Source organism: Salvelinus fontinalis, chromosome 22, assembly GCF_029448725.1.
Source record: "Salvelinus fontinalis isolate EN_2023a chromosome 22, ASM2944872v1, whole genome shotgun sequence".
Classification (NCBI taxonomy): domain Eukaryota; kingdom Metazoa; phylum Chordata; class Actinopteri; order Salmoniformes; family Salmonidae; genus Salvelinus; species Salvelinus fontinalis.
The window spans coordinates 20,759,289-20,775,837 of record NC_074686.1 but is presented as its reverse complement, the minus strand read 5'-3'; the positions used below and the strand labels follow the sequence as shown (position 1 = coordinate 20,775,837).

The window sequence follows — 16,549 nt, the reverse complement described above, 5'->3', positions numbered from 1 at the left end:
GGTATCAAAAGCTTTGAGTTGACCAACACAGTGTGCATTGATTTCTATGGAAGTCCTGTAAGTGTCACATTCAGTTGCTAATTGTAAAGGCACAGGGGATTATTCAGCTATTTTATTGTCAAGTGCATCACTGTTACACATCTATCAACACACACAAACACCCACGTACGCAGGCACCCATCTACACACACAGGTCTTTGCTCAGCAGAATAAATGTGTCTGTTCTCTTGACAACAGCTAATATGGTCATAACAGGACAAACAAATTACAGAGTCCAGAAAGTATCCAATCTAGCACTAATATAGAACACAGTATCCAATCCCCAGTCCAACATTGCAACACACAAGCAGGTATCCAACATCAAACAGTCCCTTTAGCAGGCCAGCTCAGAGAGGACAGATGTACTGTATATACTGTATACATCAAGTCATTACTAAGACAACAATCCCTCTGCTCTGGACAATCTTGCAAAATGAAATCATATTTTACTGTAAGCGATATTTACAGCTGCAATAGGAAAACATAACAGCATGGTTGCACAATGTGATTAAACTTGATTATAGAAACAAATGCAGGGACAGAGGAAAGGAGAATAAAGTGGTCTTATTTGTTCATCTAGCCAGTAGTAGGACTTGATGTGTGACTGAGAGAAATGCAGAAAAATGACATGTCCAACCCCTCCCCAATTATGGTTGAATCTTTTCAAGGACATTAGTAACAGCAGTTCTGGGGTCAGTGGGTTCCTTAACGTCTTAGTTAAAGACTCACTCTGTACGTTAGAGAAGTGCATGCTGTCAGCTTACCAAGGTGTCTAGGCCCTCATCCCTTCTCTCTCTGTGAGACTGAGTACAGAGGACGTGAGGTTTGATGCCAGATACTCTGTGTGGATTTGAGTGAGGGAGACAGAGGTACTCAGTGGGCTGCGCTCCTTGTTTCCGAAAGGGCAAAGCACACACTGCTTCGAGGAGCAGAGCAGAGCAGCTGAGCAGAGCTGTTGTGAAGGAAGTTGTCAAGGAAATTAGTTTGTGTTTATACAGGACATCCCGCCCTCACCTACCATCAACCAATCTTGTCAATGCAGAGGTATAGGGATATTCTGTATAAAAGAAGCCCTCCGCATTGTTTCAAAATTTGTGAGGCTCGCGGTGATGTGGTGCGGAGCTCTAAACGGAGCCTCCGGAGGCTCCGCCTCTATACGGAGCCTCCGGACAGCATTGCCGGATCAAGCATAAATCAGCCATTACACAATAGGCTACAGAAGGTGTTGAGCTAGTTTCAACACACTCTTGAACTAGTGCCACAAATCAAATATGATTTATTCATTCATTCATTGTCATTTCTGTCTGCCAATGTAATTAATTACCGCCTGATTACTCCCCAGGAATAATTCCAGACATTAAAATCAATATTAATTAGGCTGTTTAATGTGCAAGAGGGAACGAAGACAGCTGGTTGCTGCTGCTAGTAGGTGTACACAATGTAATAGCTGTAAGAACCCATCCAGAGATGCTTCATTTAAAAGCAAACACTACCAATAGGCAATGAAATGTTATGAAGCAATTTTGTTACGAACATCCTCACAAACATCTAGTGTCCCTGTGGCAATGCCAAACATCTAGTGTCCCTGTGGCAATGCCAAACGTCTAGTGTCTCTGTGGAAATGCCAAACATCTAGTGTCCCCGTGGCAATGCCAAACATCCAATGTCCCTGTGGCAATGCCAAACATCTAGTGTCCCTGTGGAAATGCCAAACATCTAGTGTCCCCGTGGCAATGCCAAACATCTAATGTCCCTGTGGCAATGCCAAACATCTAGTGTCCCTGTGGCAATGCCAAACATCTAATGTCCCTGTGGCAATGCCAAACATCTAGTGTCCCTTTGGCAATGCCAAACATCTAGTGTCCCTGTGTCAATGCCAAACATCTAGTGTCCCTGTGGCAATGCCAAACATCTAGTGTCCCTGTGGCAATGCCAAACATCTAGTGTCCCTGTGGTAATGCCAAACATCTAATGTCCCTGTGGTAATGCCAAACATCTAGTGTCCCTGTGGAAATGCCAAACATCTAGTGTCTCTGTGGCAATGCCAAACATCTAGTGTCCCTGTGGCAATGACAAACATCTAGTGTCCCTGTGGTAATTCCAAACATCTAATTTCCCTGTGGTAATTCCAAACATCTAATTTCCCTGTGGTAATTCCAAACATCTAATTTCCCTGTGGTAATTCCAAACATCTATGTCCCTGTGGTAATTCCAAACATCTAATTTCCCTGTGGTAATTCCAAACATCTAATTTCCCTGTGGTAATTCCAAACAACTTGTGTTTGTTTTGGCTCTCAGTTTGGTCTCATGAAATCCATTTATAGTTTCATCACTTAGAGGTTGTTATCTCTCCCAACCTGATTAAAAAACAGAACACAGACATGGTGATGATGACATCACTCCATCTAAAGGTGATGAATAAGCACTGGCAAGGGGAGCAGCACAGCAAGGTGATGGAGTGTATACGGGACGTCTCTAGTAACATCTTATATTACACCTAGCTGCTGAGGTGGTTCTCACTGTGTTTTGAAGCCAGAGATTTCAAAGTAAATGCTGTCGATCTGAGTAATATGGTCACTTTGAGAAAACAATATCAGTGTTGTCATTGGGGCCTTAACTGTATTTTAATGCATACTGTATCACAATTCTACTAGCAGCATAAAGACACCATAAACAAAACACCCCCATACACTGTAACTGATCTAAATCCTAGTTGGCAGATGTTCAACTTCTCCCTCCGCTCACACACAGACCGCACTTTCAGACATCTCTTTGTCTGAGAAATAGATATAGCTGCGGAGGTTCATTGATTTGGTGCAAAACGGAGCAAGACGAATTCCTACTGACAATGTGAGATTTTGATTTGCACCTTTCTGTCATCAGATTCAAGTCAGCTATCCAACTCTGGTGGCTGCTTGGAGAAACATTGTCAAGCTGTACACAACCATTAAATATGTAAATGCAGTGGGAGAAGGATGAGAGCAAGAGAGAGATTGAGAGAGAAGAGAGAGAAAGAGAGAGATAAAGGGCAAAAACGAAATAGAGAGAGAGGTACTATAACACACTACCGACCAACATGAAGTAGAAACTTTTAAGAAACTTTGAGGAGGAATATGAGAATCAGTCTGACAGAATAACTGTGTTTCATTTGTTCAGACAGAACATGTAGTGAGTCGACCAGGCTCTGGGTTAATAATGCAGTTCATTCATTTTATGAATACCGCAGGGCTACTGTATCACTGAGAGGACTGGGGCAGGAACATGAATAAATAAAGATATGAATGAGGGCACTGTCATAGCTGCCGTTACATTATTTGTCAGCCTAACATTTCTGGATACATTCATAGTGCTAAACTTTTCACCTCGCAGAACGATAGACATAATCATAAATACAGTGCCTTCAGAAAGTTTTCATACCCCTTGACTTATTCCACATTGTTGTTACTAATTCAAAATGGATTAAATATCAACGATTTCTCACCCATCTACACACAATACCCCATAACGACAAAGGGAAGCCATGTTATTAGAATTTTTTGCAAATTAATTGAAACTTTTATACAGAAATATCTAATTTACATAAGTATTCACACCCGAGCCAATACTTTGTAGAAGCACCTTTGGCGGCAATTACAGCTTTGAGTCAACCTGGTTATGTCTGTATCAACTTTGCACATTTGGGATTTTCTCCCATTCTTCCCTGCAGATTTTCTCAAGCTCTGTTAAATTAGATGGGGAGCTGTGGTGAACAGCAATCTTCCAGTCTTTCCACAGATTTTCAATGGGACTCACGTCTGGGCTTTGGCTGGGCCACTCATGGACTTTCACAATCTTGTTCGGAAGCCATTTCAGCATTGCTTTGGTTGTATGCTTGAGCTCATTGTCCTCTTTGAACGTAAATCTTTGCACGCCCAGTTTAAGGTCATTTGCACTCTGAAGCAGGTTCTCATCAAGGAAAATTGCCATTTGGCTTAATTCATTGTTCCCTCTATTCTTACTAGTGTCCCAGTCCCTGTCGCTGAAAAGCATCCCCATAGCATGATGCTGCCACCACCGTGCTTCATAGTAGGGATGGTGACGAGCTGTGCCTTATTTTCTCCAGACATAGCGCTTTGCATTCAGGCCAAATAGTTACATTTTTGTCTCATCAGACCACACCATCTTTTGCCTTATGCTCTCAGAGTCTTTCACGTGCCTTTTTGCAAACTCAAGGCATGATGTCATGTGACTTTTTCTCAGGAGTGGCTTCCGTCTGGCCACTCTCCCATAAATCGTTGGATTGTTGAAGTGCTGTAGAGACTGTTGTCCTTCTGGCAGGTTCCCCCATCTCAGCCATGGAACTCTGTAGTTCTGTCAGAGTGCTCATTGGGTTCTTGGTCACCTCCATGACCAAGGTCCTTCTTGCCTGGTCAATCAGTTTGGTCGGATGGCCAGCTTAAGGCAGAGTCTGGGTAGTTCCATATTTGGTCAATTTCCCAACGATGGAGACCACTGTGCTTTTGGAAACTTTCAACACTCTATAAGTTGTTTTATGCCCTTCCCCAAATATATGCCTCATCACAATTTCTTGGAGATCTACAGACAGTTCCTTGGACTTCATGGTATAGTTTCTGCTCTGACATGCACTGTCGACTGTGCGACACTATACAGCATAGACAGGTGTGTTTCTCTCTTTCTCTCATGTCCAAACAATTGAATTGGCCACAGTTGGACTCCAATCAAATTGTAGTGACATCTCAAGGATGATCAAAAGAAATTGGATGCACCGGAGCTCAATATGAAGCATCATAGCAAAGGGGTGTGTATATCTACAGTACCAGTCAAAGGTTTGGACACACCTACTCATTCAAGGGTTTTTCTATATTTTACTATTTTCTACATTGCAGAATAAAAGTGAAGACATCAACACTATGAAATAACACATATGGAATCATGTAGTAACCAACAAAGTGTTAAACAAATCAAAATATATTTTAGATTCTTAAAAGTAGTCACCCTTTGCCTTGATGACAGCTTTGCACACTCTTGGCATTCCCTCAACCAGCTTCCTGAGGTAGTCACCTTGAATGCTTTCCCAGCAGTCTTGAAGGAGTTCCTGCATACACTTATTTTCTGCTTTTCCTTCACTCTGCAGTCCAACTCATCCCAAACCATCTTAATTGGGTTGAGGTTGGGTGATTGGGGAGGCCGGGTCATCTGATGCAGCATTCCATCACTGTCCTTATTGGTCAAATAGCCCTTACACAGCCTGGAGGTGTGTTGGGTCATTGTCCTGTTGAAAAACAAATGATAGTCCCACTAAGCGAAACCAGATGGGATGGCATATTGCTGCAGAATGCTGTGGTAGCCATGAGGTTTAAGTGTGCCTTGAATTCTAAATAAATCACTGACAGTGTCACCAGCAAATCACCTCCACACCATCACACCTCCTCCTCCATGCTTCACGGTGGGAACCACACATGCAGAGATCATCCGTTTACCTACTCTGCGTCTCACAAAGACACGCCGGTTGGAACCAAATATCTCACATTTAGACTCATCAGACCAAAAGGACCGATTTCCACTGGCCTAAAGTCCATTGCTTGTTTTTCTTGGCCCAAGCAAGTCTCTTCTTCTTATTGGTGTCCTTTAGTAGTGGTTTCTTTGCAGAAATTCGACCATGAATGTCACGCTCGTCATGATAACTGGACCAAAGCGCAGCGTGATCTGGGTTCCACATCTTTTTATTACTAAGTGAAACTCACAGCAAAACAAAACAATAAATTGCAAAACGAAATGTGAAGCTACTATAGTGCTCGCAGTCAAGATAGTCAAGATCCCACAAAGCGGAAATGGTTGCCTAAATATGATCCCCAATTAGAGACAACGATAAACAGCTGCCTCTGATTGGGAACCATACCAGGCCAACATAGAAATATAAATCACCTAGATGACCCACCCTAGTCACTGTCACTCCCCAACCAACATAGAGAATTAACAGCTCTCTATGGTCAGGACGTGACAATGAAGGCCTGATTCACACAGTCTCCTCTGAACAGTGGATGCTGTGATGTGTCTGTTACTTGAACCCTGTGAAACATTTATTTGGGCTGCAATTTCTGAGGCTGGTAACGCTAATGAATTTATCCTCTGCAGCAGAGGTAACTCTGGGTCTTCCTTTCCTGTGGCGGTCCTCATGAGAGCCAGTGTCACCATAGCGCTTGATGGTGACACTGCACTTGAGGAAACTTTCAAAGTTCTTGAAATGTTCCATATTGACTGTCATTTCTCTCTGCTTATTTGAGCAGTTCTTGCCATAATATGGACTTGGTCTTTTACCAAATAGGGCTACCTTCTGTATACCCCTGACCTTGTCACAACAAAACTGATTGGCTCAAACACATTAAGAAGGAAAGAAAATCCACAAATGAACAAGGCACACCTGTTAATTGAAATGCTACCTCATGAAGTTGGTTGAGAGAATGCCAAGAGTGTGCAAAGCTGGCAAAGGGTGGCTACGTTGAAGAATCTCAAATATATTTTGATTTGTTCAACACTTTTTTGCTTACTACATGATTCCATATGTGTTATTTCATAGTTTTGATGTCTTCACTATTATTATACAATGTAGAAAATAGTAAAAATATAGAAAAATCCTTGAATGAGTAGCTGTGTCCAAACTTTTGACTGGTTCTGTATGTTGGGTACCATCTATTTTCAAAACAGTTTATCCTTCCATTTGTTTGCTAAATAAGTCAAAATTACCCAATCTAGTCCAGAGAAGCTGTGGGAGTTTATCAAATGCAGTCAGATCAACTATTGACCCATGGTCCATCTTTGATTTTCATCAAGAAGTTTGACACTTGAATTTCACGGGTAAAGCATATAGGGTCACGGGAGCACACTTTATATGCACATCAAATTCGATTCTCTGCTTGCTGCAAATAGATCAAGTCCTGAGTCTATAAAAATAATAATTCCTCATGTGCTTGAGTGGGTGGACACCCATCAGGGAATGTATGAAATCAATAGTAAAGAAACAGAAAGGCCAATGGACTAGTTCAGGTTACAATGGGTCTGTGAAAAATAGGAGAGCAATGCATCTTTGTCAAAACATTTCTTTCTGTATCCATGTATAAAAATGGTGGGTGTTATTTGGTTACAGTGAGTTAGGCCTAGATACAGTATCTGAGCCAGATACAGTAGAAATGTATTACAGAAATGTAACGTATTCTCAGCATGGCCTTTCATACTCATAACCATTCATATACTGTACTGTACTGTAACAAAGCATGTATAGCCTACCCAACCTCTGCGTTAGATCTAATCATATTCCATATCTGGATGGTCAACAAAACACTATTATTTCCTCTTTAGTTATCACCACAGGTTGCATTTAGAACAGCACCGTTGTGTGTGTGTGTGTGTGTGTCTGTGTGTGTGTGTGTGTGTAAGCACCTACAGGCCAAAGATGAAGTCTACTTATCCTAAAAGCATTATTGGCTCCTGTACCACTCCTTCCTCATCCAATAACTCCTACGTTTCCCACACTCCCCTGCAGCTCACAGGACTGGAAAGGAAAGTTGCACTAAATTGGATAACCTTATAATCTCTGGGCCGTACTCAGATGAATGACTGGACCCATTTCTGCGCTGCCCTCTTATTCAATACCGGCCCTATCTGTGGGGGTTAGCTCTTATTCAATACCGGCCCTATCTGTGGGGGTTAGCTCTTATTCAACACCAGCCCTATCTGTGGGGTTTAGCTCTTATTCAATACCGGCCCTATCTGTGGGGGTTAGCTCTTATTCAACACCGGCCCTATCTGTGGAGGTTAGCTCTTATTCAATACCGGCCCTATCTGTGGGGGTTAGCTCTTATTCAATACCGGCCCTATCTGTGGGGGTTAGCTCTTATTCAATAGCCATGTTGGCAGAGGGACAGCAGGATGCTTTGGGGATTTTTCACTGGGTCAAATTTGTAAACAAAGCCAGAAGCCAAACTGGGGAGTTAAGTTTATGAAAAGTGGCTTGGTGGGCTGAGTTCTATTTTCAATTCAATCAATTGAGGAAATGATTGGGCTATTTATCCTTCTAAATGTACTGAATTGAAAAGTGATTTGACCCCAACCCTGGCAGTTATCGAGCCATCGCTGTAAAATACTGGTCCTGGTTTCTGGTTTGTTGTCTCTCTTTCAGGTTAGGACCATGCTGCTGCACCATAGATGTTATGTCCTGATCAATGTCTCCGTCTTCTCTCCGCTACAGGTTATGGCCATGGTGCTGTACCATTGATGTTACATCCTGGTGACTGTGGTCTGTTGTCTCCCTACAGGTTATGGCCATGGTGCTGTACCATTGATGTTACACCCTGGTGACTGTGGTCTGTTGTCTCCCTACAGGTTATGGCCATGGTGTTGTACCATTGATGTTACATCCTGGTGACTGTGGTCTGTTGTCTCCCTACAGGTTATGGCCATGGTGCTGTACCATTGATGTTACATCCTGGTGACTGTGGTCTGTTGTCTCCCTACAGGTTATGGCCATGGTGCTGTACCATTGATGTTACATCCTGGTGACTGTGGTCTGTTGTCTCCCTACAGGTTATGGCCATGGTGCTGTACCATTGATGTTACATCCTGGTGACTGTGGTCTGTTGTCTCCCTACAGGTTATGGCCATGCAGCTCCCGGAACAGACGCGGGGAAGGCCTTCTGCATGTTCTATGCCGTCCTGGGGATACCCCTGACCCTGGTCATGTTCCAGAGCCTAGGCGAGAGGATGAACACCTTCGTCAAGTCCCTACTGAAGCGCATCAAGAAGTGCTGTGGCATGCACATCACCGATGTTTCCATGGAGAACATGGTGACGGTGGGGTTCTTCTCCTGCATCGGGACGCTGTGCATCGGGGCGGCCGCCTTCTCCCACTACGAGGACTGGAGCTTCTTCCAGAGCTACTACTACTGCTTCATCACACTGACTACCATCGGCTTCGGGGACTTTGTGGCCCTGCAGAAGAACCGGGCCCTGCAGCGGAGGCCCCTGTACGTGGCCTTCAGCTTCATGTACATCCTGGTGGGCCTGACTGTCATAGGAGCCTTCCTCAACCTGGTGGTGCTGAGGTTCTTGACCATGAACAGTGAAGACGAAAGGCGGGATGCCGAGGAGAGGGCCTCGCTGGCGGGGAACAGAAACAGCATGATCATCCATATCCAGGAGGAGACACTGGGGAGAGGAGGTGGTGCCAGGAGGAGGCGCAGGGAAACGCAGGGCCAGTACTGCGCTGAGGTCACCGACCTGCCTTCTGTATGCTCCTGCGTGAACTGCCACTCACATGAGTTTGGTAGCTGTGGGGGAGGGATGGGAGGAGGGATGGGGGGCGGAGGGATGGGCTGTGCCTTCTCTCACCAGAACTCCTTTAGTTCCCAGTTGAACCCCCACCAGTACTTTCACTCGGTGTCGTACCGCATCGAGGAGATCTCTCCCAGCACCCTAAAGAACAGCTTCTTCCCCTCGCCCATCAGCTCAGTCTCCCCAGGCCTCCACAGCTTCACAGACAATCACCGACTCATGAAGAGAAGGAAATCTATCTGAGCCTAGTGCATCATAGTGTTTTGAACTACATGTTGCATTTCTATGTTTTTGCCTAAATGGTAAAACGTTGAATTGGAACAGATCATCAGACTGGGTTGGCCTATCTACACAGGCAACTCCTAGCTTTCCTTTTTTATATAAGTACAATGCATCTCCAATGCTGCTCCTAACCAAATCTCCTTTTAGTACTTTTGTTTTGTTTCTTTTGGTTGGTCTAAGGATATAATATATTGAAGCTATTCACAGGGATTGATTGAAGAGGAAGGAGCGTTGGAAAGAAATGGTACACTTGTTGGACATGAATTATTACATTCATTTCTTGTGAGGGATTCAAAGCATGAAGCATGGATACTTATTGTCCCAGGAAATTGTCCCATCAGAGAAATATTAACCAGAACCAACAAATCTTGTTATACATTTTCTTATTGCCAGCTCACAAAGATAATATAGCACCTTGGTAACAATGTACCAAATGATGCACACTTGGCATTATAAGGGGGATATGTATTTTTTTTAAAGTGAGCATGCCTGTTTCACCTTAACTTAAAATGATTGCAGTTAAGTGCTTTTCCTCCATTGCATCACTGCAGACAGAGATGATACAATTTGAAATGACATCAGGTATTATTTTCTATAAGCAATTCTAGGGAAAAAAAGTGTAAATGATTTGTTCACAGAACATCATGCCAAAATATTGTTGCCAATCTTAGCATGTGCATTAGATGTCATCAAATGAGTGTGTCATAATTATTTTATTTCATTACTTTTTTTGTCAATTTTTTTTAACAGCAGATTTTGTATTATTATAGTTTTGTCTGTAGATGTTTTTTTTCTGGATTTCAGATAGTGTAAAATATGAGGATGTGAAAAGGAATAAGCAAGGATTTTAAGGCTTTCCAGTTTGAAAAGTTGCTAAGTGCATGTACTTTGTGAAACTGGTATGCATATAGATGAATGGAGAAAAACAATAGCCTTGCAATTGAAATGAATTTTGATAGCAAATAATCATAATAATTATTTAAAAAGATACTTTATTTATTTAGCCACTTAAAAGTAATGATGTATAGTGTAGGCTGAACAGTTTATTCGCTTTTCCATAATTTTTTCATTCAGAAAAATTGTACAATAACCTTTGCTCTCAGGTTTTGAATGGATAGCCTCTTTAGGTTCTGCTCCCCGAATCAAATCACAGAAGAAATTCCATAAATGCGAATGCACCTGCCAAACAAAACAATACATATTAATTCATAAAAAAAAATTGTACTAATTTTCCAGGAAAAGGATATTGAGATGCATCATCTTACTAAGGGAAACTTCCTGTACTATAGAGAAGCGTGGGCGGACACACACACACACACACACACACACACACACACACACACACACACACACACACACACACACACACACACACACACACACACACACACACACACACACACACACACACACACACCCTCCCTTCACTGTATCAAGCCACAGAGGAGCAGGCCAGGGAACCTCTGCTCTTCTGTAAGGATGTTGAGCCACTGAGAATATATACACGCCTATAGCCCACGAACACAATGACAGGCATATGAGATGTATACAGCGATGTTATCACTGGCTGTCATTTAAATTCAATGACAGCCAAATGGCAATCAATGGGTAAAAAAGGACCAGATGGATTTCTGAAGGAACAACTGGGCATTGATTCATTTACCACAACACGTGTCATTTAAGTCACCCACATTGAGAAGGGATAAATGCCATGGATACCATTAGGCAGATTTCCATTGGTTTATTTATAATCAAAAGCAATGTTGAAAAACAAATATTTGTGACGTGTAATGGAAACGGCAAATATTGGAGAAATTGTCTAAAGATCGACAAAAATTGTATCCATTCTACAGGGGTGGATTTTTTTGGTCTAACTTTCTTTATTGTGACAAATGATGACGGAAATGGTGATTTACGAATAACTGATGACTGCCAAATCATTTTGAAGGTACGCGGGGTATGTGATGTCATCACGTAGGTTAACTATAAAGCTTTACTTCACATTTCATTCTAAATGCCAACTGCTTGCAAAATTTATTTTTTCAACTATAAAAAATGGTTTCTTTTCAGAAAAAGGATTGTCCTGACTTTCAAGAATGCCTGAATTGCTTCGCCTTGCTTTTCTGGTTGGCTGGCAACTTTCACCATCAAATTATATCAGATCTACAGGAGTTTCACCATGGCAAGGACCTTGGCGATATGTTGGCACATGAGAATTATTACAATATGGAAAATATTAGTAAATTATTGCATTCTATCCATGCTGGCTTTCGCAGGCTACCTGAGACATGAAACAGATAGGTGGGAGGGCATACAGGCTGTCGCCAATGTATTAACAAGCAATTTGATTAAAAGGGTAAAGGAAACAATTCAACCACTACATTTTTATTCGACACTAGGGTTCTGCGGAATTTTTTTGTTTTTTTGTTGATGTGATGTCATTACGTCCTTCTGTTTTTATCGATAAGATAGTTAAATGAAAACGCACCCTAGCAGACAACTGTCACACAAACAGTATTTTCTATGCGAACTTTCTAAATATCGACAAAAAATCCCTGGACAAGTTAATGGAAACATAGCTTGTGTCTGTCTTGAATGAGAATAACAAAAAATATTGTAACATTAACATCCAAGGTTCTAGAATGTTCAGATGACCCCAGGAATACACATGTAAATATACAGTACTTTATATCATATATTGTACGTGTTCATGCTTTGGAATAAAACGGCCTTTCCACAGCTCCGATGCGTTAGCATTTTTACACATTTTAGAATATGTGCCTTTAAGAAACGATATTTCAATGTTTCTATACCTGTAGGCACATTTTACATCTGAGAAATAAATACAACCCTTTTCCTTATAAAATATGTCGCCATCTCTAAGGATTCATGTAGCTTCATACAAATACAAACCAAAGCAAAAATGTTATTTTTTTTCGGCTAACCACACAGACACAATCCAGCTGATTTACAACGTCCAAATAATTTATTTAGGCAGAACTGCCGCAGGTTCTAGGTTTGTCCAATTATTGAGGAGAGTGATTTGGTATAGCTGGAAAATTCATTCTTTTACATTTTTGCTAAGATACCACATTAGTGTTTTCTTGGTGTAACTGGTGGACATGCACATGGATGTTAAGGGTTGAGAGTCAATGTTAAAGCCATTTTTATCGATTATGAGTCAGTATTGCATATATTCAATACATCTCTATAATTGTATTTGTATAAAGTGCATACCAGCATTTTAATGACTGATCATGCCATAGTGAGGTGATGCCAACATGATAATGATGTACAATGATTAAAATGAGTAAAACAATAATTGTTACTGCCATGAAATGTGCCATATTAACATGCATGGATTAATGCTGAGTGAGTCAACAGATAAATGTTTGTTAAGAACGATATAAAATACATTGTACGAAATGAATTGATTGTTGGTGTCAGCCTTTATATTAGTTGTTGAGTTATCCCCGCTCGCTTGAAATGATATGTTTACCTCCAAGCTGTGCAGAAAGAAACAGAGATAGTACCTGTATGGCTTGGCTGATCTGGATTGAGATGGCTATTGGTCGATCGTTCTGGATTCTGTACATCCTCCTGATGCCTGGGGTTTAATGTGGCAGATATCTCCATGTGCTGGCCAGATCTCTATCTGTCCAGATGTTCACAGTGTCAAGTTCTCCTATCACTGGGACAAAGACACACATATTGCACAACTAACTAACTATCTGTGTCATGATAAACTCTAGAAGGCTGGTGGGTTATTTGTGTGATTCCATGTTACTTTTTCTTAATATCTCTAATTTCTTTAATAAAAAAAATTATCCTTCCTTTGCAATATAATATAATTTTTATTTTTTTAGGTCTGACGAACAAATGCCATGTACCATGTTTATTTGAAAATGATGAAAATGTTAAATGCATACCATCTCCAAATGACAATGTTATATCAATTTGGTTCAACAAATGACCAAATTGACCCAATGAACATTTTTGTTTCACAGTTTTAGAAAACTATTTTCACTCCTGATGTCAATACATGCAGTGATATGGGCTTTCTCTTTTCAATAAATGGGAAAGAGGAACTTGTTGAGAGAGTAAACAACCATTTATGTTCATGTTTTCATTTTTGTGTGTGCATGATTTGGTGTGGTGATTTCCTGGTCAGGTGACCTGGGTGAAGCAATGACACCACTTGAATAAAAACTATGAGCCTCCTTCTCACAAGCCCCAAACCCTCTGACTCTGGTCTGTCTGGTCTTACACTACTGTAAATCTATTCCAACACTACTACTGTAAAACGAATGTAAATGTAAGGTATACCCACCCCACCACCACTCCCCACCCAACCGCCACTCTAACCCCACCACACCACTACTCTAACCCCACCCCACCGCTACTCTAACCCCACCCCAACGCCACTCTAACCCCACCACACCCCAACGCCGCTCTAACCCCACCCCACCACACCACAACTCTAACCCTACCCCAACGCCACTCTAACCCAATCCCAACGCCACTCTAACCCCACCCCAACGCTACTCTAACCCCACCCCACCCCACCACCACTCTAACCTCACCCCACCCCCCACTCTAACCGCACCACCACTCTAACCCCACCCCACTCTAACCCCATCCCACCCCCACGGTAACCCCACCCCACCACCACTAACCCCACCCCACCACCACGCTAACCCCACCCCACCACCACTCTAACCCCACCCACCACTACTCTAACCCCACCCCATCACCAAACAAACCCCACTCAAGCACCACGCTAACCCCACCCCACCACCACTCTAACCCCACCCCACCCCCCACCCCCCACTCTAACCCCACCCCATCACTAAACAAACCCCACTCAAGCACCACTCTAACCCCACCACACTCTAAGCCCACCCCAGCACCACTCTAACCCCACCCCACCACTACTCTAACCCCACCCCACCACTAATCTAACCACACTCCACCACTAATATAACCCCACCACCACACCACCACTCTAACCCCCTCACTAATCTAACCCCACTCCATCACTACTCTAACCCCACCACCACTCTAACCCCACCCCACCACCACTCTAACCCCACACCACTGCCACTCTAACCCCACCCCACCACCACTCTAACCCCAACCACTACTCCTCTAACCCCACCCCATCACCAAACAAACCCCACTCAAGCACCACGCTAACCCCACCCCACCACCACTCTAACCCTACCCCACCCCCCACCCCCCACTCTAACCCCACCCCATCACTAAACAAACCCCACTCAAGCACCACTCTAACCCCACCACACTCTAACCCCACCCCAACACCACTCTAACCCCAACCCACCACTACTCTAACCCCACCCCACCACTAATCTAACCACACTCCACCACTAATATAACCCCACCACCACACCACCACTTTAACCCCACCACCACTCTAACCCCACCCCACCACCACTCTAACCCCACACCACCGCCACTCTAACCCCACCCCACCACCACTCTAACCCCACCCACCACTACTCTAACCCCACCCCACCACCACTCCAACCCCACTCCACCACCACTCTAACATCACCCCACCCCACCCCCACTCTAACCCCACCCAATCACTACTCTAACCCCACCCCACCACTACTCTAAACCCACCCCACCCCACCACTACTCTAACCTCACCCCACCACCACTCTAACCCCACCTCACCAGCACTCTAACCCCACCCCACCACCACTCTAACCCCACCCCACCACCACTCTAACCCCACCCCACCACCACTCTAACCCCACCCACCACTACTCTAACCCGACCGCACCACCACGCTAACCCCACCCCACCACCACTCTAACCCCACCCCACCACTAATATAACCTCACTCCACCACTACTCGAACCCCACCCCACCACAACTCTAACCCCACCCCACCACTAATCTAACCCCAATCCCACCACTACTCTAACCACCACCCCACCACTACCCTAACCCCACTCCACCACCCCACCACCACGCTAACCCCACCCCACCACCACTCTAACCCCACCCACCACTACTCTAACCCCACCCCATCACCAAACAAACCCCACTCAAGCACCACGCTAACCCCACCCCACCACCACTCTAACCCCACCCCCCACTCTAACCCCACCCCATCACTAAACAAACCCCACTCAAGCACCACTCTAACCCCACCACACTCTAACCCCACCCCACCACTACTCTAACCCTACCACACCGCTACCCTAACCCCACTCCACCACCACAACACCACTCTAACCCCACCCCACCACTAATCTAACCACACTCCACCACTAATATAACCCCACCACCACACCACCACTCTAACCCCCTCACTAATCTAACCCCACTCCATCACTACTCTAACCCCACCACCACTCTAACCCCACCCCACCACCACTCTAACCCCACACCACCGCCACTCTAACCCCACCCCACCACCACTCTAACCCCACCCCACCACCACTCTAACCCCACCCACCACTACTCTAACCCCACCCCACCACCACTCCAACCCCACTCCACCACCACTCTAACATCACCCCACCCCACCCCCACTCTAACCCCACCCAATCACTACTCTAACCCCACCCCACCACTACTCTAAACCCACCCCACCCCACCACTACTCTAACCTCACCCCACCACCACTCTAACCCCACCTCACCAGCACTCTAACCCCACCCCACCACCACTCTAACCCCACCCCACCACCACTCTAACCCCACCCCACCACCACTCTAACCCCACCCACCACTACTCTAACCCGACCGCACCACCACGCTAACCCCACCCCACCACCACTCTAACCCCACCCCACCACTAATCTAACCTCACTCCACCACTACTCGAACCCCACCCCACCACAACTCTAACCCCACCCCACCACTAA

The 16,549-nt window shown here is 44.2% G+C and overlaps 1 protein-coding gene across 1 annotated transcript in view; it reads left to right on the top strand.

Moving 5' to 3' along the window:
* LOC129820012 (potassium channel subfamily K member 9-like) overlaps positions 1-13,886 on the top strand; it is a 45,181-nt gene extending 31,295 nt beyond the window's left edge. Inside the window, exon 2 of the mRNA XM_055876801.1 lies at positions 8,687-13,886. Within this exon, the coding sequence (XP_055732776.1) occupies positions 8,687-9,609 (923 nt within the window). The 3' untranslated portion in view covers positions 9,610-13,886. The remainder of the gene's footprint in view (positions 1-8,686) is intronic.
* The last annotated feature ends 2,663 nt before the right edge of the window (positions 13,887-16,549 follow it).